The sequence below is a fragment of the Mustela putorius genome, unplaced genomic scaffold (genome assembly GCF_011764305.1).
Source record: "Mustela putorius furo isolate JIRA1106 unplaced genomic scaffold, ASM1176430v1.1 tig00003858_pilon_pilon_pilon, whole genome shotgun sequence".
Lineage (NCBI taxonomy): Eukaryota > Metazoa > Chordata > Mammalia > Carnivora > Mustelidae > Mustela > Mustela putorius.
Window position 1 is genome coordinate 14,726,547 of NW_025422010.1, and position 23,004 is coordinate 14,749,550.

Here is a 23,004-nt window from a genome sequence, read left to right on the forward strand (position 1 = left end):
TTTTGTGGAGAGTAGCGTAGAGGCTGTGGCCAGAAATGTGTCTAGGATTTTTGAAAATAATTTATTACCCATTTTTATATTTATGCCCCTGTCTGTTGTCAGAAATGACTTAGAGACATGCATACACACTACTACTACATAATACTGTAGAGTGCATGACTGAACGTTAATTTAAAGAAAACAGTTCTTTTCATTCAAATATAGATTATACCACTCTGGTTCTGATCAATATGGACAATTTAGTTTTTCACTTACTAATATGTCTGAGGTATTTGCTGCTCTGAGTTTGGGAGTAGCACAACTGGACAGATTTCAGCAGATGTCTATATAAATGCTGCCTCTTTTAGTTTGCCCACATACTTTGTTCTGATTACATACTCCCAGTTAGCTGAACTGTTTCACACGGTTGATGGGGATGATCCCAGTATTGCAGATGTGATCCAGATGCTGGTCAGGCAGTTTTGTGCATAGGAAAGACAAGATGGAATCCCATCACGGTCTTTAAATGTCACATGAATCCGATGTTGGTCCAGTCTACAGGATTTGGACACAACTGTCTGAAAGGATCCAAATAAAAATCTTACCTCTTGGGAAAAATGCTTATCTTATTACATAATATTTTACATTTACATCTTAGGTATTAAATATTCAAAATCAACCCATTTGTCCTGAAGAAAAAGTTTTAGATGCCAATTCTAGAGTAGATAATTTTTGTGTTTGTTATACATTCTTATCTAATTGAAAGGGAAAATAGTTTTTATTGGTTATTTTTCACTCTTGTTGCTTGTTCTAGAAAAACCTGTTGCATAATCTAGAATCATTGAGCTCTTTTACTTTGCTTAACCCAGGATACTTAGGGAAGATATTTTTCAAAAGATGGAAATAGTAGTATACTGATCTGATTTTATTAGAGTACCATTTTAACTCTGTGATAAATTCCTGTTTTTAGAACTTGGTATACTTTTTTTTAAAAAATTCCTTGGGAAATCATCCCCCCCCCCTTTTAAGATTTTATTTATTATTTGACAAAGAGAGGCACAGTGAGAGAGGGAACACAAGCAGGGGGAGTGGGAGAGGGAGAAGCAGGCTTCCCGTTGAGCAGGGAGACCATGCGGGGCTTGATTCCAGGCTCTGGGATCATGATGTGAGCCAAAGGCAGCCGCTTAAGGACTGAGCCACCCAGGCATCCCCTTGGTATACTATCTTAATGCTGGCTGTATCTATGTAGAAAAGACCTTTATAAGACATTTGCTAAAGTGAATCCCAGGAAAACCTGAAGGGAGAGCTGTGTAATCTCTAGAATGTTACTGCATTCTCTGAGACTTATTTGAACTCCACTTGAACTACACATAGGCCATAAGTTAGAGGTCAAGGGATAGTACTTAAGAGTATAAAAAGTCATTTGTCATCTTTTGTATTCTAACAAAGCATGAAGTAATGACCTTTATAGACTGATAATTCAGAACTTATTGGAAAAGTAATTCCTTTAGGGGAAGTGAGGCAAGAGAGGAATAGGAAGGACACCCTTCAATTCTGTTTACTCCGCATGCAGTGAGGTTTTTAAGAGGGGACTGTGCATTGATTCCCTTGCCTGTAGTCCACAGACACAGCTTGATAAGGTGCCATTTGGGGGTCTATTGGGGCTTTAAAAAGTACTTGTACTTATAGTCTAGGGGCAGGGACTTGGTCATAGGGACTCCTCAAAGCTCCTCAATGATTCAAGTGACAGCCAGGGATAGGGATTTCCAAGTCAGACCAACCCCTGGAACCCTTACTGAACTCCAAATACACACCAACCAACCCCTCCCCCAAAAAACAAAACAAATTTTCCAGACAATTAAAGGGGGTATTAGAGCCTAGGAATTGTTTTGCTTTTAAAACTAATCTACAGAGCGCCCGGGTCAAGCATTCGACTCTTAATTTCAGCTCAGGCTATGATCTCAGGGTCCTGGGATTGAGCCCGCATCAGACTTAGTGGGGAGTCGGCTTGGGGATTTCTGTCTCCCTCTTCCCCTCATGTCCACTGCTTGCACTCGCTCACACGTGCTCTCTGTCAAATAAATAAGTAAATCTTTAAAAAAAAAAAAAAAACAAAAACTAAACTACAGACTTTATTCATATTTTCCACTAAAGTCCTTTTACTGTTTTCGGGATCAAATCCAAAACCCCAACCTACATTTGGTAATGCCACTGTAGTGTGCCATTGACCGTTCCTCAGTCTTTCCTTGTGTTTTATGACCTTAACTCTTTCATTGAGTACTGGTCAGCTATTTTGTAGAATTTCCCTCAGTTTGAGTTTGTCTGATACTGTCTCCTAATTAGATGGAGGTCATATATTTTTGGGAAGAATACCACAGAGATGATGTCATATCAGGAGTTCCGTGATGGTGATCTTTTATTATTACTGGTAAAGTTTCCCTGATTCACTTGATTAAGGTGGTATCTGGCAGGTTTCTCTACTATAAAGTTAATGTTTTTCCTTTTGTAGTAAATATGTGTCTTGGGGGAAGACTTTGAGAATATACAAACGTCCTGTTTCTCCTCAAACTTCTGTCCTCTATTTTTAACATCCATTGCATGCCACAGTTACTACTGTGGTCTAATAGCGGTTCTCTTTTTCTTTTCTTTTCTTTTTTTTTTTTTTTTTAAGGTTTCATTTATTTATTTGACAGAGAGAGAGACAGCAAAAGAGGGAACAGAAGCAAGGGGAGTGTGAGAGGGAGAAGCAGGCTTCCTGCTGAGCCAGGAGCCGGACACAGGACCCTGGGATCAGAGCCCGAGCTGAAGGCAGACACTTAACAACTGAGCCACCTAGGTGCCCCTAATAGTGGCTTTCTCTCTCCTTTATTCTGTATTAATTGGAATTCATCTTTAAGAGAAAACTGCCCCTTCTCCCTGCTTATTTATTAACTCACGTCAGTGTGGACTCATGAGTATTTTATTCTGTAGGTAATAATCCAATACTGTCACTATTTAGTTCCTCAAATTGTGTTAGTTCTAGCCATTGGGAGCTCTTTCACGTTAGCTCCTGTGTTCCTTTAACATATCCCTAATCTCTTGATTTGAACAGTTTCATACTTTCTAGCACTATTAGATAGTCCAGCAGCAACTTGTATTTTCCTGACTCCAGCCCTGGGATTAACTACTTCTCCAAGGAGCCCTGGTCTTTTTTATCCGAGAATGGTATTTAGAAACCAAGATCTGGGCTCTAAGTGTGCTTATTGCACCTACAGAGTCCTTGAGTCTAGTATTCCTCTTAACAGAGAAATCTAAGATGTTAAATGTGCATTCTGGCCCAGGTATAAGCACATCGATATTTGTGCATCTGTCCATGGAGACTTCTGATTCTGGTCTAATACCACAGGGCTTGTTTTTAGCCTTCCCTCTAGGAAATTATATTTTTAGAAGCTTCCCAGTTATTTATGATTAATCAGACTTGGGGAATGATAGCTTTGGGATATGTATCTGTTAGGTACATTGTGGACCCAAAGTTCTTGTGGCTTTGTTAAGTAGTCTTTGTTGATGAATACTCCCTTTGTTGTTGAATCATCATTGTTTTCCATTTCTGGGTTAGTCATCATTTCTTCTTCTTACACCAAAAAGAATTTTTATGTCACTCCTACCCCTTCTAACTAAGGGAACTCAGTCAACTAGGATAGGAAAGAAAGTCCCCAGTTCCTTTGTGGTGGAGTGGAAACCAGTCTAGTCGCATGGTCAGCATTTTTACAAAACTTGTTAGAGAAATTGAGCTCACTTGAGGGAATGCTTAGTGGTTTGATGCTCAGGGAGGCCATGTGTATGTTAGTATACACACAACCCACTCGAGTGACAAAAAGTTCACAATTTTACTAAAAGCAAACTTATTTTAATCCTTGAATTGTCTTCTTTTTGATAAGGCAGTCTGCATTCTTCTTCTAAAGCACAACATTCTTTTAAAGCAGGTACTTGGTTTATTAGACCAAGTAAACCCTTCAGCCTGGAGTTGTCAAGGGTGTTTAGGCCTGCATATGCTTGTTAAGGTAGTAGCTATAAGGTTGGTTAAAGTAGGTGTAGTGACCTTTACATTCTACTGAAGTAATTCATCTGGCATATTCTTATCTGAACTTAACAGGGTATTATATAAGATGGGGGTTGAAGGACTTTCAACCCAAGGACTTAAGATAATTGGGACAAGTTTAAAATGTCAACTTAATTCATCTGTGATATTAATTGAGGTTTTTGGGGGGACATGAGAAGAAGATGAGTTTAGTTAACATGTCTTTTTATAAACCTGTAAACTACAGGAACATGTTTATTTGTTCCCAGTATCATGGCTGTTATTTCAACTGTAGAAGAGTCATGATGTCAATGCCTGACATCTAGGTCAGTGAATAAATAGAAAGAACTTCAAATAAAGTAAGTGTTTCAAACAAAATTGTATTCTACCAACATGTGGACTAAAGTGATAGTCATCACTGAAAGTACAACATATGGTTTCCTTAGAAACCTGCTAGGATTATGTGCCTTTCATATGTGAAAGTGAGCCTAACAGTCAGATTTCCTGTTTTATATTAGAGTTGCTTATGGTTATCAGTGATCACCACCATAATAGGTTAGCACAGTTGTCTTACCTAGAAAGTTTAGGATGAGAATGTGTTCCTTAAAACATATTTATGACCATAATGTAATCATACCTTTAAGGCTACTCATAATAGAAAGCTTACCATTTTTCATGTATGATAGCATAGGGAAGAATCCTGATGGCCTCCTAAAAGCATTTATGAAATTCCTAATACATGGCCCTGAAAATGACTAAACTTAGCATTAATGTTTTTAGGAGTTTATGGTCCCAAGATACAATAAAAAGCCTCAGAGGGCATATCCGAGCTTTTATCTGTGAATCACGGTATAGTTGTTTGACTGTGTGTAAATTGCTTTATCCCCATGTAAGTTGAACCCCAGTTTTCTTGCTAGTACAACACATATGGCATTTATCTCACCTAATTGTAAGGATTAAATGAGATGAGGTACATAAGGTGGCATTTGGAAGGGATAAATGTTATTGCCCTCTTCTCTTTCACCCATCACTTTCCCGTATCTAACACTAGGAGAAATAACTGAATTGCAGGTTAGATTATATGTGGTTTTTTCAAGGATATGCATAGTTTAAAAAGTTTTATAATGTGAGTAATTAAGAGTTTGAATTTTCGCCAGTGTAAGTGAATCTTTAAGTAACTCCCATATATGAAAATCCAAACTAGTAAAACAATTAAATTATTGCTGCTTGTAAAATAAAGAATTTATTTCACTCTATTTATTTATTTAAAAGATTTGTTTATTTATTTATTTATTTGTCAGAGGGAGAGAGAGGAGCGAGAGTGAGCACAGGCAGACAGAGTGGCAGGTAGAGGCAGAGGGAGAAGCAGGCTCCCTGCCAAGCAAGGAGCCTGATGTGGGACTCGATCCCAGGATGCTGGGATTATGACCTGGGCTGAAGGCAGCTGCTTAACCAACTGAGCCACCCAGGCGTCCCTATTTATTTATTTTTTTAAAATATTTTATTTATTCATTGGACAGACAGAGATCACAAGTAGGCAGAGAAGCAGGCAGAGAGAGGAGGAAGCAGGCTCCCTGCTGAGCTCATGACCTGAGCTGAAGGCAGAGGCTTAACCCACTGAGCCACCCAGGTGCCCCTAAAGAATTTATTTTAATAGCAAACTTCTCCCAGTACACCAAAGATACTTTAAAAACAATAGCTGCAAAATCAGCCTTGCGATAGTACATCAAAGCAGTCCCACTCTTATTTACCCAAATGAAATGAAATTTTAATCACGCAAAAGCCTGTACACAAATGTTTTTGGTGGCTTTATTTGTAATCACCAGAATTTGTAATCAAGCCAGATGTCTTTCAGCTGGTAGATGGATAAGCTATGGAACATCCAGGTAGTGGGATACTATGTGCTTAATACTAGGAGACAAAATGCTGATAACCTGCCATAATATTGATTAATCTCAAATGCATTATGCTGTTTGAGAGAAGCCATATTCAAAAGGCTGCATAATATATTGTTTCATTTATGTGACATTCTAGAAAAGGCAAAGATTATAGAGACAGAAAACAGATGTTTGGCCACAGATTGGGGGGAAAGGATTGACTACAAAGGGCCAGAGGGGCATTTTGGGAAGGGATCTAGTTCTATATTTTGATTATGGTGGTTATTATATAATTGCATGGTTAAAACTATACACTAGAAAAGGATTAATTTTAGTCTATGTAAAGTACATCTTCATCTTTAAAAAAAGGAATTGATTTTGAATATAGTTCAAGGTACAGCTATATGAAATTTTAAAATTGCATTTCATAGCCAACTTGACATGAACATTTAGCCAGAAGTTTTTATATGCTGATAGGTACAACCATTAAACTAATGTTGACTAAGTAATAGTTCAATGTCTTTCATTATTAACTATAAATAGAATCTTAAACTCCTTGCATTTCTTAATGATTTCACTTCTGTGTTTCTCTCTAGTCTCCAGTTAGGTTAAATGTTTTGGTAACATAATCTGTCCCCTCATGGATTAGTAGATTAGGCATATTTTAGGCATGATAGGGAAAAAAACAACAAAATTATCAGAAATTGCCTTCATTTGTCTGTGATTTGAGAAATGGAGGGAGAAGTGACAAGGAGAAATACAAGAACTGTTAAATTTTATAGAGCTGCAATAGTTTGAAATGAGTTTGGTCATAGGAGTGATACGGGGGTTGAGACAAATAGTTAGGGCCCACTTTTCCTAGTGTGCTGCTAGCCACTTTATGATCTACACAAGGAACACATACTTCATTATGCATAGTGAAATAGAAAGATATGTGTAAAATTGAACATTTAGCTCTCCTTGTTCTATACCAGTTCTGTTGCTTTAAAAAGTGAGTATTTTTGTTACATTGCTGAGCCTTAGGAAAATGAAATTGTTGCTGCCAGCTGTTTACCTTGAAGGCTGTGCCTTACAGAATTCTAATGTTGGGCATTTTCATGTAAGTAGACTCACTAATAGGAAATGGTAACCTAAGTTCTGTTTCACACGGTCCTTTCTGTCAGTCTTTGGTCATGGTATGATCATTGTCACCTTCCACCTTACCTCCGCCTCAGCTGACTTCCCCACACTGACTTCCCCTGACAGACCAGCAAGTGGTCTCTTCTCTACGTTGCTCTGGGGCTGCTCCGTGTTCTTCAGAGCGATCTGCACAGATGTTATTTGTTCTCATGGGGATATTGTTAGAATTACCTGTTGGGAGGTGGGTGTCATTTTTAATTGTCACTCCCATACACTAGATTTATGCAAGTTTTTTCTATGAAGTCTTAACCAGCATCTGGAGAAAAGCATTGATTTCAGAATATCTGAGCATTGTTTTTGGAACATTGGATTGGCCCCTCTATTCTTGGCATTTTTCTCAATGTGTCACTATGTGTATATATACACATATATCTTCATTTACTTCTCGAATTTACTTATTTAGGTTACAGTACAAAACGTTGTTTATATTTCTCCCTCTCCTTGTTGATTCTGTTCACCAGATATTGCATTCATTGATTCATAAGTTCATTGATCTGAAAATACTCATTTAGAACCTCTCATTGCTAGTCACTGTGCCAGGGTTTGGGGAGATCATAAAGCATACATCAATTCTTTCTTTGTTGGAACTTAGAGCTTGGAAGTGGGGTAAACAGATGACTGCAGTGTGGTGAGGGCTTTTGTGCTATGGTAGGGATAGGGCAGGGCGAACACCTTGGATGCATAGAGCTGCAGACCCCTTGCCACCTGCCGCTTTCTTAACCCTTGAGCCCATGCCTCCTAGCCCCATTTCCTTTTGATCTTCTTTTGGATTGTGCTCTGTGTGTTTACAATTTTTTATGCACATACTTTATTCCCATGTCTCCATCAAGGGAGACTAAATTCCTTGTTCCTCTTAAAAAATATTAGATTAGCAGCCAACAGTAGTAGTTGGATGGATTGAGAAGAAAACTTCGATTGGATTTTGGAGGATTGTCCAGAAAATTATTTAGGCCAGTAACTCGGGTGGAAAGTAGGGAATTCATGGTTTTTGAAGTTGAAATAGGGGACACAGTCCTTCCTTCGATTGTAAGTGCTGAAAAGCCAAAGCAAATACTCAGTGTAAAACTTGGGGCTACCACTTGGAAAAAAATACATACTGCTTTGGCAGCAAAGTGTGTTTCCTTTTTTCAGCCTTACTCAGACCAAGATAATTGTTCATCCACTTTGTAGATAGTGAGTATGGTGAAATCATAGAGAAGTGAGCCCCGTAAGCAGAAATCTGTGCTTGCAAACTTCCTTGAAGAGACTTATGTCATAACAGATTAGAAATCTGAATTTGTTGACTCACCAGCCAAGCTTAAAGGCCAGCCTCTTGTTTTCTCATTTAAAACAAACAAACAAAAAAACCCAAACTGGGAAAAAAAAAAAATTGTCAAATCACTACGGTGTATACCTGAAATTAACATTGTGTGTCAACTGTACTTTAAAAAAAAAAAAAAGGTTTTGAGTTCAGGAGAGGAAGGCTTTCACAAGTTTTCTGAGTATTTTTTTGGTGGTGGGTGGAGGGTTATAGAGAGTTCCACATGGCTCTGTCAGGTCAGAATCAGTATCTGCCTATCTGTATTTAAGTCCTTTGTTGCTAAACATCAGAAATGGACACTGAACCAGCCAAGCAAACAAAGAAACTTAGGACCACTCATGAGTCAGAGAAGTGATGAGAGGGCAAGGTATGGGGCTGTGTGGCATCTCAGTGTCTTGAGCTGGTGGACCTCCTGGATTATCGCTCAAATAGCTCAGCCCAGGCTAAGTTATTGTCAATTTGGCTCTCTATACACACTTAAAGAATATCTGCCTGGGTCAGAAGTCTCCCTACCCCATCAGTCAGCTGGTGCCAACACCTAAGTCCAAAAGCACAGATATGGTTACTAGGAATTTACCTCTTTGTTTGAAGGGGTCTCTGAAAGATGAAATCATTGTGATCCAAGGAGCCTTGTTATTACTCTTTGATCTAGCTACTGCATCATGGATCTGTTCAAATTCAAAAACAGGGATATTGGGTCAGAATATATCCTCCTCTCTCCCAACTGTCCTGAAGGTGGATGTTGAATAGTACTGGTTTATAATTAAGGAGGAACTGCAGGGAGAGCAGCCTTCCCAGATCAGAAGTTTTATAAATGAGGGGTGCCTGGCTGGCTCAGTTGGTAGAGCATGCGACTCTTGAACATGAGTTCAAGCCCCATGTTGGGTGTAGAGATTACTAAAAAAGAAAATCTTAAAAAAAATTTTTTTAAGATTTTATTTCTTTATTTGACAGACAAAGACCACAAGTAGGCAGAGAGGCAGGCAGAGAGAGAGGAGGAAGCAGACTACCTGCCAAGCAGAAAGCCTGATGCAGGACTCGATCCCAGGACCCTGAGATCATGACCTGAGCCACCCAGGCGCCCAAAGTCTTAAAATTTTTGTCGGAACCACTGCCAGTCCTAGAATTCAAGTCTTATAAAATGATCACGTCAGCTATTTATATGAATGTATGAAATTCAAGGTCTATTTAGTTTGACAGTCTTAAACGTTAAGGTAATAGATACACCTTAAAGGACAGGATACATACTTTAGCCTATAACAACTCGGTTTTCTCAAGCTGAATCAGGACTGAGAGGACATGCAGTAGAGACTGAGTTAGTTCCCAAACCTGAATACCTATCAGAATCATGGAGAACCGATCCTTAAGACCCTACTTCCAGTTGTTTATGTCTGGATTGGGGTCTGGGAATCTACATTCTTCAGCACCAAAACTTGATTCTGTTACAGGTGCTCAGAGGACTACACTTGGAAATGGTAACCTACAATGTGACCCTCGTCAGTTTTCTTCACTTTGGAGGAAAAATAGTCTGTTAGACCTGAAATGGTCCCTGACTGTGCCTTTAAACAGTGGAGGTGATAGGGTTGTCCTTCTCTAGAAAGACCGTTCATAATCTACAGGGAACTGCCTAGAAACCCAGATCCTCCAAAGAACACCTGATCCTGGCTAAATCTGTGTCTCAGGAAAGAAATTTCTGAGGCTAGACAGCAGCTCTTCTCTCTGAAGAAAGATCCACGACAGCATCCAAGGCTTTAAACCCTCTTACAGTTCTTTTTATAACACACTGTTTTGGAGGTAGCGAAAACAGGCATGGAATTTTATCATGGGATCTCTTGCTCTTATATGGAGCTATGCTTTCTTCATTTGGGTCATCTTCTTAATCAATTGTTAAACTTCAAAAAAAAAATTCAAGACAACTTGCATTTAAAAAAAAACTTTCATAAACAAATTTTGAACCAATGCAATAAATAAAAATTTTTTAAGTTTAACCTTAGTAGGAAGTTCCCCACCAAGTCTGCCCTTCTTATTTCCATATTTAAGGTGGTTTATTCATTCAGCAGTATTTGCTGAATCCTAACTATGTACCAGATGTGTTTCTAGCTCTGTCTAGAAATTGTGGCATGATCCTAACCAGATGCTTCTTTTCCCTTAGCATCGCCTTGGGTCTGTCACAGTTCCTACTGATTCTCCGTCTCCTCTGCAACTTCTTCTGCCTTTACAGCTGTGCTGTCTCTTTACTTGAATTGTTTGTAGGGCACTCCAGAATTTGGCTGGGAGACACTGGGTTTTAGTTTACAGTTTCTGTACATGGGGATGGAATGCTCCTAGAAATAAAGGAGAGCCCTGTTTCAATAATTGGGGGACAGAAGGGGACCTGCTGTGATCTTGATGAGATTTCAGGGCAGTGCATTTTCGAGGTGCAACTGTCAGCATTTCCTCGTGGACTTTAGTTTCAGGGAAATCAGATGGGCCTTAATGCACCATCTACTTTGGAGCCTTGGGGTAACGCCCTTCCCTAACTGAGGACAAGGACTGTTCCTTCCGTGGCGGCTATTTCCTGTTTCTTATTTTAGAAAATAAGAATTAAAGACATATTTATAAAATAAGAAAAATTTTAAAAATTAACATTTTGTTATGATGTGGGATAAAAAGCTGAGTGGTACAAAATAAGACATTTATTTGAATTTAAATGGCCAAGAGTGGCTTCTCCAGGAAAGCTGGGTTCTTTGTCAGGCTTAGTGTCAGTTGTCTGTTCTCATGCAGAGATAGCACTGTTTTGTATAGTTTTCCATTACATATGTCTAGTGAAGTTGTAACCTCCTTTAGTTCTTTGTGATCTCCATAGTGTCTGCTGGCCACAGAGAAAATGTAGAAAATGTCTTGACAGGATGTGGGCAAGTCCTCTGGGGGACTTTTCATCTGCAAACGCCTGACCTCCCAGACCAGGCAGAAGCTTGAGGCAGGTGCTGCTCTGTCTGTTGTTGCTGCCTTTAATCTCCTACTTTCAAAGTTCAGTCCTCCGCTGATGGTGCCCTCAGGTTCATGTTTGGCTAACTTTAAGAGACTCTGGAATTCCTGGAGGACTGTAGGACTTAAGTACAACTTGAGTTCAGCTTTGAGATCTCTTGTCCTCAGGGTTATCAGTTCACCTTGAGAGCCCCCTGATTTAAGCTACCAGTGGGAAGTAGCAAGGAGGTTGAGATCCTGAGTCACAGTACAGCTGGGTTCTAATGAATAATAATGAAAAGTAAATACCTTTTGTTTCAGCCTGAATGTAAAATGAAATGAAAACTATCTGCCTTACATAACCTAAATTCTCTTTTTGAAGATCAAATGAAGTTATGTTTGAGAAAGTTCTTGAAAAATATTAAGTGCTACTCAGAGGTAGAATATAAGCTTGGATGCCTGGAGGAGTTTGGTCTAGGAGCATAGGTGTAAGCTGGAATGTGTACAAGGCAACAGTGTTCTGGTGTTTGTTTCCTGAAGTATCTAGATGTTCCTGTTCCCTCATAGCACACTCTTCACATTTGTGAGCAGAAGGTTAGAATGTTCAGGGCAGGTTCTTGGATAAAAGCTGTTCATCTCTGTCCACAAGCCCTGACCACACGTGATCTCCCAGGAGGTCAGCTTCCTGTGAGGCCAAGAAAAACAAGGCTGTACCCACCCCAAGTCTAGCCTGACATAAGTGCAGCCATCTTGATGTTCCAGATTATCACAAAATATTTCTTGGGTTCTGACCTACTCAGGTTAGCACTTTAAGCAGTCTCTTTCTCCTTTAATGATTGATTTTTAACCTCTGGATTCAGCTGCCTCCATCTTTCGTAACTCCCCTACACATTCCTTAACTGATCAATGTTGACCCAAGTAGGTAGGGACAACTCTACGCCCTTACTCAGCAGGAAGAAGTTACAGAAAATGAGATCTTACACTTTCAACAACCTTAAAGATTTAACGGTCAGAATTGTTCAGGGGGAAATGTGGAGGCCGAGAAAATTAAGGCCATCCCACCTCAAGTTCAGCTGATGTGGGAAACAGAGGGAGAAGAAAATCATTAAAATTCCTCACCTACTGACAAGCCCTTGAAACAGACAGAGTGGCTCTCCCCTGGGGACTTAACTGCCCTCACCTTGAGATTTTGCTAAGGACAATCCTAGCCTGACTGACCCCCTACCCTGACAGGTCCGACCAGAATCCTATAAGTCTACTTCAACAATTCATTTAGGAAACTTTATCTCTAAACCTCCAAGATAGTGTCGAGAATCATTCCCAAGTATATGACCCACTGGTACACATCTAAAGGGTCTCACAAGAAGATTTTTATTATAGGTAATGAATAACCTTTTCCTCAGACAACAGCTAGCCCCTCAAGGTCCTGGAGACCTCGCTTCCAAAATTCCTTAGAGACTTACATCATCCATAACCCCCTTTGTCCTCACTCACCGCTGAATCCACCCGTACTCTGCCTTTAAAAACTGTGACTGTAATCTGGTTGGGGGTCCAAGTCCCTACTCCGCTGTGTCGGGTATACTTGGGCCCAGGCTTAAGCTTGTCAAATAAACCCTCGTGTGATTGCATCAGTGCTTGGCTCCTTGGTGGTCTCTCGGGCATAACACTTCCTAATCTTGAAGTGCAGGCCTAGCAGGAGAGAGTTAGTAGTCAATGCTACCTCTGATGGTAGTGTGCAAAAGAGACTACGAGGGCCAAGTAGCATTAAGTAAAAATAATACCCCAGTTGCTAAAAGCATCCAACTTGCAACAAGAAATCGGGGGTCGGGGAAGGTCTTATCTGTGCTTAGAGGACTTCTATCATTTAGAGTTGCAGTTAAGGACATAGGTTCTAGAATCAGACTTGAGTTTGAATATTGGCTTTACCACTTAGTGTATGACATTAGACACTGCTGAACCTCAGTTTCCTCATATAAATGGGAATTTTTAAAATTAATTTTTTATTTTTTTATTAACATATATTATTAGCCCCAGGGGTACAGGTCTGTGAATCACCAGGTTTATACACTTCACAGCACTCAACACCATAGCACATACCCTCCCCAGTGTCCATAACCCAACCACCCATTCCCTCCTCTCCCTCCCCACCAGCAACTCTGTTTTATGAGATTAAGAGTCTCTTATGGTTTGTCTCCCTCCCAATCCCGTCTTGTTTCATTGTTTCCTTCCCTACCCCCCCCCCCAAACCCACCACACTGCCTCTCAAATTCTTCATATCAGGGAGATCATATGATAATTGTCTTTCTCTGATTGACTTATTTCACTCAGCATAATACCCTCTAGTTCCATCCACATCGTTGCAAATGGCAAGATTTCATTTCTTTTGATGGCTGCATAGTATTCCATTGTATGTATATACCACATCTTCTTTATCCATTCATCTGTTGATGGACATCTAGGTTCTTTCCATAGTTTGGCTATTGTGGACATTGCTGTAAACATTTGGGTGCACGTGCCCCTTCGGATCACTACATTCGTATCCTTAGGGTAAATACCCAGTATTGCAGTTGCTGGGTTGTAGGGTAGCTCTATTTTCAACTTTTTGAGGAACCTCCATGCTGTTTTCCAGAGTGGTTGCACCAGCTTGCATTCCTACCAACAGTGTAGTAGGGTTCCCCTTTCTTATAAATGGAAATATTGATACCAAACTCCAGATACTGGTGGAAATTACAGGAACTAGTGTACAGGTTTACAATAGTACTTGCCATGTGATGGACATTATGACAACTGTAGTTGGGTTTGTTAGTAGTCGTACTGCTAACTAGTTATTAATAGTGTTGAATAAATAGATGAAGGTAAACTTAAAACTTATAGGAAACAGATTTTGATGATCCATGTGAGTGGTTTGGCATGTATCCATTTTTGTATTGATCATAATTTAGAAATTGTGGTATTTTAATAGCTCCTATATTTTTGCTTGCCAAAAATTACTTTTGATTGAACATATCACCTTTAAATAATTCGGGGCACTTTTTATAGGAAGAGGATCTGTACTTGAACCTATTTACTGATGGATTCCATTTATAAATCTCTACTACATATCATGATGGTTTATTTAGTTTCTCTGATGTTCAGGGAAATCTTTAAATTTTTGGTAAATAATTGAATCTTGAAAGCTACTCATTTATTCCAGATACTAGTGTGTATTTAATTTAAAATATTTGATAAGAAAAATATGATGTTAGACACTATTGAACATTCATGAATGACTGATTTAAATCTATTGAATTTTATGCATAAAGGGCCATTTAGTTTCTTATGAGTATTTCAGTTAATTACTGTCTTCTGATTCTTTCCATTTTTTAGTTTTGTGATCAGTAAGTACCTCTCTGTCTTGGGAGCTCCAAGTGTTTAACCAATGGGAGCCAGTGCCTGTACCTAAACACACGTTGTACATTGTACACACTGTGTATCTGTCAGGTCTATCAGCACTACTGTGTCTAGTTTTGGATCTCCCATTTAAACAAAGTTCTCTAGTTTGTCATAAAAGTGAAAATAAACCCAGTTATTTTAGATATTTTAAGGAAGAAGAATGCTTAGCTGAGAGTAGATGAGACCTAGTTACGCTTCTACAACAAACTCTTCTTTGGTGTGTAAGTGGTATCATTTAGAAAGAGGGTGGCACATATCCATTGTGAGTTCTAGTGGACGTAATATCTAGGGCTGTCTGATACAGTTATGAACTTCTTGGTGAAAGGAGTGAGTCTTTGTACCCCAAAATTGAAAAACAGTATGGCAATTGATGTTTAAGATACTTGTCTCAGCTCAGGCTGCTATAACAAAATGTCACAGATGGGGTGGTTTAAACAACACTTATTTTTTACAGTTTGGGAAACTGGGAAGTCCAAGATAAGATGCTGGCCAATTTATTTCTAGTGAGGGCTCTCTTCTGGCTTGCACACAACCACTTTCTCTCTGTTTCCTCACATAATAGGAGGAGAGAACATGAGCTCTTGTAATGAGGACATTAACATCGTGGAGGTCCCACCTCTTGACCTCATCTGAACCCAATTACCTCCCAAAGGCCCCACCTCCAAATACTCTCACATTGGGGGTTAGGGCTTCAACATAAGAATTTGAGGAGCAAACAATTCTTAACAATACTTAATCTTCTTTAGCCTTACTTTTATTATCTTTAAAAATAGAAATAATAGTATTCACTCATTCATAAGGTAGTTCTGAGATAATGCATTTTGGAACATAGTCGGGTGCCTGGGTGACTCAGTTAAGCACCTGATTATTGATTTCAGCTCAGGTCGTGATCTCAGGATTGTGAAATAAAGCTCTGGCTCTGCGCTGGATGTGGAGACTGCTTAGGATTCTTCCTCCCCCTCCATCTGTTCCTCCTCCCCTGCCTTTAAGAAAATTGTTAAGAATTTGGTATGTAGTAAGCTCTTAAAACATCAGTTGCTGCTACAGTGGTGATTAACTTTCCATATTTCAGGGATGTGCTAGAAATGCTTTTGGGTATTTGTTGAAAGACTGGACTAGATAAATACTTTCAGTACTGAGAATCAATTAATGCATGTTTGTATTTTCTTTGTGCTTGTGAGCCTGAAGATGGAGGTGCTGCTTTGTGAAAACCCTGCAGTTCCACATTCCTCTGTCTGTATCGGCATCTTTCTGTCCATCTGCTTTCTGATTATGTATGTATTCTTATTCTGTCTTTCCTTTTCTCTGAATTTATATCTGTCTCTCTCTGCATCCCCTCTTACTCTCTGTCCCTGTTCTTGAATTCATATTCTCTCTTCTACTGTTTTTTTTTCTCATCATTTGCACTAATGAATAATTTACAGTGTATATTATTTTACTATTTTTTTTATTCTTTGTTTTATTTCTAAAGGTAGTGTCTTTGGTGAGGTGTGTCCCTGAGATGTGACTGGGTACTTAATCATCTGTCTTTCTGTCCCTGTTTAGAGTTCCACTTTCACAGGTGTTGAACAGGACAGGTATCAGAGGCCTGAATTTGTTCTCACTTAGCTTTATTATGGCTAGTGCTGGGCTGGACATGTAGGAATGAAGTTTTACGGTGCTAGATAATACTTAAAGAAGAAGCTGTTTAATGTGTCATGCATGCGTACAACAACCAGCTGCTTTCTCACCAGACATAACAATGAGGGAGTCCCCTGCCCCAGCTTAGATGGAGTGTCCCTCCTAGCAGAAGTGTCCCTCCTACCCCTCATTCCCAGGGTGTAGTGAATGTTACAGCGGAAGGACTTCCTTTACTTTTTGTTTTCCCAGCCTCATAATACAGACAGAATTGTTTTATATCTGCTAAGAAAAAAACCAGTCATTTGGTAGCATATATTTTTCCACATTTAGCAACTGGCATTTACACAATAGACTTTCTTGTATAACAGCACATCCTTTAACTATGGTAATTAAAATCATTTTGAATAGATGTAGTTACACTTAATTATGGATCCCATGCTCTAGTTGATGTAAGCTCATACACATTTAGTTTATAACTTGTTTTATGGCTGAAGATGCTAGAAGTTAACATTTTTTAGTTTTTTTAAGAGAAGAGTATGTGTAATTGTATAATTATTTATGAAGCTTTTAAAAATTTGTAACAAAACTCCTTTTTAAATTGCCACCAGTCAGTCAAGCAGTAATACAAAGATTGATTACTTGGTTGGTGGTTCATGTACATTCTGTGACAAGCAAAAAGCATGTCATGAACATATATTACCTACAGAATATGAACATGATACGTGCAGGAAATAGATGAGTCTCCATAGCAATAGAAGTGGGAAAAGGCAATCACAAAATGTTACATACCATATGATTCCACTTACATAACTTTCTTAAAAATGACAAAATAACAAAAATGAAGAGCAAATTCGTGGTTGTCAGGGATTAAGGAGAGAGTGACAGAAGTGGCTGAGTATGGCTATAAAGGCCAATAGGATGGATCTTTGTGATAATGGATATGTTCTCCATTTTAACTGAATCAATATTGATATATCCCGATTGTGGGATTGCACTAGAAATTTGCAAGATGTTGCCATTTGGAAAACTGGTTTAAAGGATACATGGAATCTCTCTGTATTATTTCTTAAAACTACATGCCTGTGAATCTATAGTTACTGCAAAATAAAAAATACTAATATTTAAAAATGAGGATGTAATACAAATACTTTGATGAAATAGTACTTCCGCCCTACACGTTTCCTTTTCCTTTTCTTTTCTTTTCTTTTTTTTTTTTTTTTTTTGGTCTTATTTATTGATGGTTCATTTTTTTAAAAAGATTTTATTTATTTGACAGATCACAAGTAGGCAGGGAAGCAGGCTCCCTGCTGAGCAGAGAGCCTGATGTGGGATTCGATCCCAGAACCCTGAGACCATGACTTGAGCCGAAGGCTGAGGCTCAACCCTCTGAGCCACTCAGGCACTCCATATTGATGGTTCATTTGATCATTCCTTTATTCATTGGAGAAATCATTGAATACTTGCCTAATTTGGCCTTGCCAAATGAATTCTCCTAAAACCAAAATCATAACTTTTGTAAAGGATACTGCTTCATTTAGTAGTCAGTTTAGCAACTAGTTTATATCCACAAAGTCATCTCTTCTATAGACAGTTTTGGGGGCCTTGGTAACATTAGCTTTGAAATATTCAAAGAATTTTTCCGGAGTAAAATTATTGTAGCTATGCTTAACAATGTAAATCTGGTGGGTCTTGATTACACATTCAGGAGAAAAAAATGTTTGAGTGGAATCTGGGCACTCCCAGTAGGTACTCACTCACCTGTGAGGAGTAGGGTGAGTTTCTCTGAAGGCTGATGTCCTGGGAAGCTCCTAAGATTAACATTCTTTCTCCCAATTCAGCTTTGGACTTACCTGACAACATAGATAACTTTTCTCAGCATGTAACTTTTGAGTTTAAGGCTCCTGAAAAGCGTGAGTTTAAAGGAGACAACTGTGCTTATGATGAATGACCTAGAGAATAATCGGTCTCTTTTCTGGTTCAGTAAAAGTTGACCTCTGGATTAGCCAGAGCTGTGGAGGACCTCTTGTTTGGTCTGTGTCCTACCTGTCCAGAGGAGAATGATTTGCTGAATTGTGCTTTGACATAATACTAGGGGTGGTGTCTAATGAATGAAATGTGGTGGTATTTGGTAACTGGAGATAACAACCTTAGGACTGAGGAGGAACTATTTTTTTCTAATTAGAAGTTGAGGGAGATTCAAGGAGATCAAGGAGACTTCCCCACTGGTCCTCAACACATACTATATGGTGGGCTCCCCAACCTGTGGTCCTAGCTGCAGCTGCAACAGATTATGGGGCCCAGAGGAAGCATTTCCTCTAATCCCTCAGCCCTGGTCAGGTGCATACTCCTTCCTTGACATTGACCCTTTCTGGAGGACCCTTTTCTTAGCCTAGTTATCCTGATTTGACTAATTATTGACAACAAGATTAAAACTCTTTTCTGTGCTTTGTAGAACATAAATATATGTTCCAGTGAGTCGTATTTAAGTGTTGAGGGGATTTTCAAAAAAAGTAATGTTATAAATGGTTTAGATCCAGTCTAGCTCACCCAGAGTTTATTTAATCTAGCATGTCTCTGAACCATATTCTACTAATAGTTTTGTAGAAAACTCATCTCTCACTTACTTGTCTTTAGCAAAAGCAACCTGTTTTCTGATTTCTCCTGGAGGTGATCATTGGTCTTTTTTTCTGTTTAGCTGCTGTGGTCAGGGTAGATACAGTTGCCCCATATTCCCAGTGATCTTGGTCAAGAGGACAGTGGTGGTAGTCTGGGTTCTTTGGTGGTGCCATGCAGATTCTAAACTTTAGGGCGAAACCACTATGGGCATCTGGCAGGATCCGTGATGATGGAAAAGAAAGGGGAACTTAGGCATGCGTGAGGCCCTGGCTGGGACAGCCTCTTGAGATACAAAAGGACCACCTGATTTTGTCCTTGCGTGGAAATGTGTAAAAACAGTGGTAGCGTGAGACTAATTGGTTCAAAATCAGCAAGGTTAATAATAATATGTATTATGATATACAAATGTGCAGTGTCCTTTTAATTACTACTTTTTTTCTCTGTCATTAGGTTCATAAATTCATTGTTATTATCTCATCTAAAAATTTTTTTTCTTGTCTTTGTAGTTTCAAACCATGAATTATGTGGGACAGCTGGCTGGGCAGGTGATTGTCACTGTGAAGGAACTCTACAAGGGCATTAACCAAGCCACTTTGTCCGGATGCATCGATGTCATTGTGGTGCGACAGCAAGATGGCACCTACCAGTGCTCGCCTTTTCACGTTCGGTTTGGGAAGCTGGGTGTCCTGAGATCCAAAGAGAAAGTGGTGAGTGCCGGGGACAGCTTGTTCTCAAGGAGGAATTTATTCTGTTACCATCTAATAGAATAAATTGTTCTTATATGCTTTTTGGGCTCCCCCCCCCACGGTGGGGGAGGGAAGACACCCATTTGATGTTGAAGATAATGGTATAAGAAGTCAACCTTTTTGTGTTATTTTGAGGTTGCTGCTGAGTATAAGCCTTACTGTAGAAAGTCTCCAAGGGGGGCAAAAAAGCCTGAAAATTATCTTAATAGTTCTATTTGTTGCAACCCAGAAGAGCAAAATGGAGAAACTGGAGTTATAAAGGGGGAAGGTTAGATGTCTTCAGAAGGTTTCTTTACCTCATACTTTAAACTATTTAGGGGAGGGACACCTGGGTGGCTCAGTTGGTTGTGTCTGTCTTTGGCTTAGGTCATGATTCCAGGGTCCTGAGATCAAGTCCTGCATTGGGCTTCTTGCTTAGCAGGGAGCCTTCTTTTCTCTCTGCGTGCTCTTCTCCCTGCTTGTGCACTTGCTATGTCTCTCTCTTTGACAAATAAATAAAATTTAAAAATTTATAAAATTTTTAGGGCAATACTTTCGTACCAGTTATGAATGGGATAGATTGATATAGTCAAGAATACATTACATTTATTTAGACAAGATAAATTCCATATTTGTTTTGAGGAAGCTGTTAAATCTTCTTTGTATCTAAATTTCGTTTGTAATACCAGGACTTGTCTGCAGATCTTACTGAATGCAAACCTGCAGGCCATAGGCTTGTTGGCTTTTATTTATTTTGGGGAAGATTCATTCAGAAAGAAAATAATTTGTGTTGGTTTCCTTTTCCTACATTCCTACATTCTCCTTTCCTACATTCTACATTTCCTACATTTCCTACATTCTCCACCTTCAAGTAATGGAGCAATGAGAAGGTTTGTTAATGTATTTGATGTCAATCAAATTAGAATGCTGAGCTGGTAATAAAACCTTGCGGGTACATAGTATTTTTCCTTTCTAGTCTTATCCCACATTATCTACCTGAACAATTTAGGGAGATTTTGTCAGGATTTTAAAGCACAATGAAAGATCCACACCATATTGGGGCACAGAACATATGTTAGAGGACCACCGCATAAGTTGGAAACATCTATTTCCAGATGTTCGCTATTTTACATAGGTGATCTTATTCCTTAAAATAGGAATTCTCTCTATTTTAATTAAACTTAGGTTGTTTTGAGAATGGAAGAAACTTTTTTGTGGGTTTCACACCCCTAGATATTCTCCCTTCCTGCCCACTACCAAAACGCATCTTCTTTTCTAGGTGTTATAAATCAGTTCACTGGAGAGCCACATTGCAGTGTGGCAGTGTTTGTGTGGTCTGGCCTCTGTTCAATCATCCTTTGGAAACCAAAAGCAGTCACACAGTTCATTTAGTAACTTGGAGACTTTCCATTGCAAAACGGTGTTCAGCCACATTTGGGCTTCTTGGAATTTTTTATTTCTTGCCAGTAACACTAGCCTATAGTACTTTCAGACTTTATCTGCTCTGGGAGAATCTGTACCAAACTGTTAAGCGCTAAAATTTCTCATTAGCTGTAAAAGGATCTATTCATTAAATGGCTTATATGGCACTTTTGTTTGTTCTTCTGTGGTCAGAGGTTTTGATCAGCAGATTGGTTAAGTCTTCCGGCCTTTCAGAATGGAATCTGCAGGCTGTTGTATATGTAAGCATTTGTGTATCTATAATTGGTGTCTGGACAGACAGCATACCTCTTTCTACATGCTGTATGCCTCCAATTAAGATGTATGTAGTACAGGGGCACCTGGGTGACTCAGTGGGTTAAAGCCTCTGCCTTCAGCTCAGGCCATGATCTCGGGGTCCTGGGATCGAGCCCTGCATCAGGCTTTCTGCTCAGCGGGGAGCCTGCTTCTTCTCTCTCTGCCTACCTCTCTGTCTACTTGTGATCTCTGTCAAATAAATAAATAAAATCTTAAAAAAAAAAAAAAGATGTAGTACAGTTTCTGTACAAGGCTGCCCAAATGATTGTGTTAAATACCTTGTCACACCCCTGGATTTTAATATGAATCTGTCCATGAGACACAGGAAAAGAGACTTTTGCACCAGGGTCCCAGAAATCCAAAGGATGTGTTTGGGAGGAAATCTGGCTATTTAACAGCTTTCCTGTGACAGTAAAACCAAAATCATGTCTCCCTTGATATACTCAGACAATTTGGATTAACTCTTTGTCTTATTTTAGGTCAGTTTGGATTAGGGAAAGCTATTCGTGGATTTTAAACTAAGACCTCAGTTATGGTGACACCTATGAAGTGGACTTGAAATCATAATCACATTTAACCCTCTGGTTAGGGGAAGATATATAATAATTTTCCGACTGTCATTGGTATGTTCTTGTTTGATAGAACACCAATACTCCCAATATACTTCATAACTCAAGACTTGAATTTCAGAAGGTAAACCTGAAGTTGGTATTTTTTAAATATTAATTTTGTTGATTTAACACAAAACTAATAGTTTATTTATCAAGATTAAATAATGTATTAGACAGGAAGTTTCCATTGTGGGTGACAAAAATCCATCTCGCACCAGCTTAAGCAGAATTTATTGGGTTCTATAACTAAAATCCAGGGGCATTTGAATTAAAATGGGCTTTATTTGGAGTCGGAGGGTATTATCAGAACTCTGTTTCCTCCTACCTTTCAACTCTTTCTCTCTTTGTGTTAATGCAAGAGAGCTACAGTACCTCCAGGTTTACTTCCCAGGATCTCAGCAACTGTAGTAAAAAGAGAGTCATTTCTGCCTCCAGAAGCATCAGTATTTAGTCTCCCTGTCAGACTTACCAGTCTCCCTGGTCCTGTAGCTGGGGTGGAATATATGGATTGGCTTGGCATGGACACCAGCCTTACTTCCTCACTCTGAAGCCACACCTAAAACTGGTGGTCTGAAAAAGAGGATGAATAGATCCCCAAAAGACATACCCAGAGATAGTCTTACCTGAAGAGTGGCGTGCCAGAACAAGAGTCTGCTACAACCAATATTTCTGTTTAACATTTATTTTTGAAAGGAAGGGAGGGAGAGCGAGAGAGGGAGCATGAGCAGAGGGAGAGATAAAATCTCAAGTGGCTCTGGACTGAGTGTGGAGCCTGACTGACATGGGTCCCAATCCCAGGACCCTGTAATCATGACCTGAGCTGAAATCAAGAGTTGGCAACCTAACTGACTGCGCCACCCAGGCATCCCTACAGCCAGTATTTCTAAAACACAAATCAGTTCTATTTCAACATCTGAGTCATATA

General features: G+C 39.3%; 1 protein-coding gene across 3 annotated transcripts in view; it reads left to right on the forward strand.

Annotated features, from left to right (window-relative positions):
* LPIN2 (lipin 2) overlaps window positions 1–23,004 on the forward strand; it is an 82,529-nt gene that overhangs the window by 27,469 nt on the left and 32,056 nt on the right. For all 3 annotated transcript variants that reach the window (XM_045065412.1, XM_004742788.3, XM_045065411.1), the window contains exon 2: window positions 19,513–19,713. In XM_045065412.1, coding sequence (XP_044921347.1) covers window positions 19,522–19,713 — 192 coding nt within the window. In that variant the 5' untranslated portion in view covers window positions 19,513–19,521. The remainder of the gene's footprint in view (window positions 1–19,512; window positions 19,714–23,004) is intronic.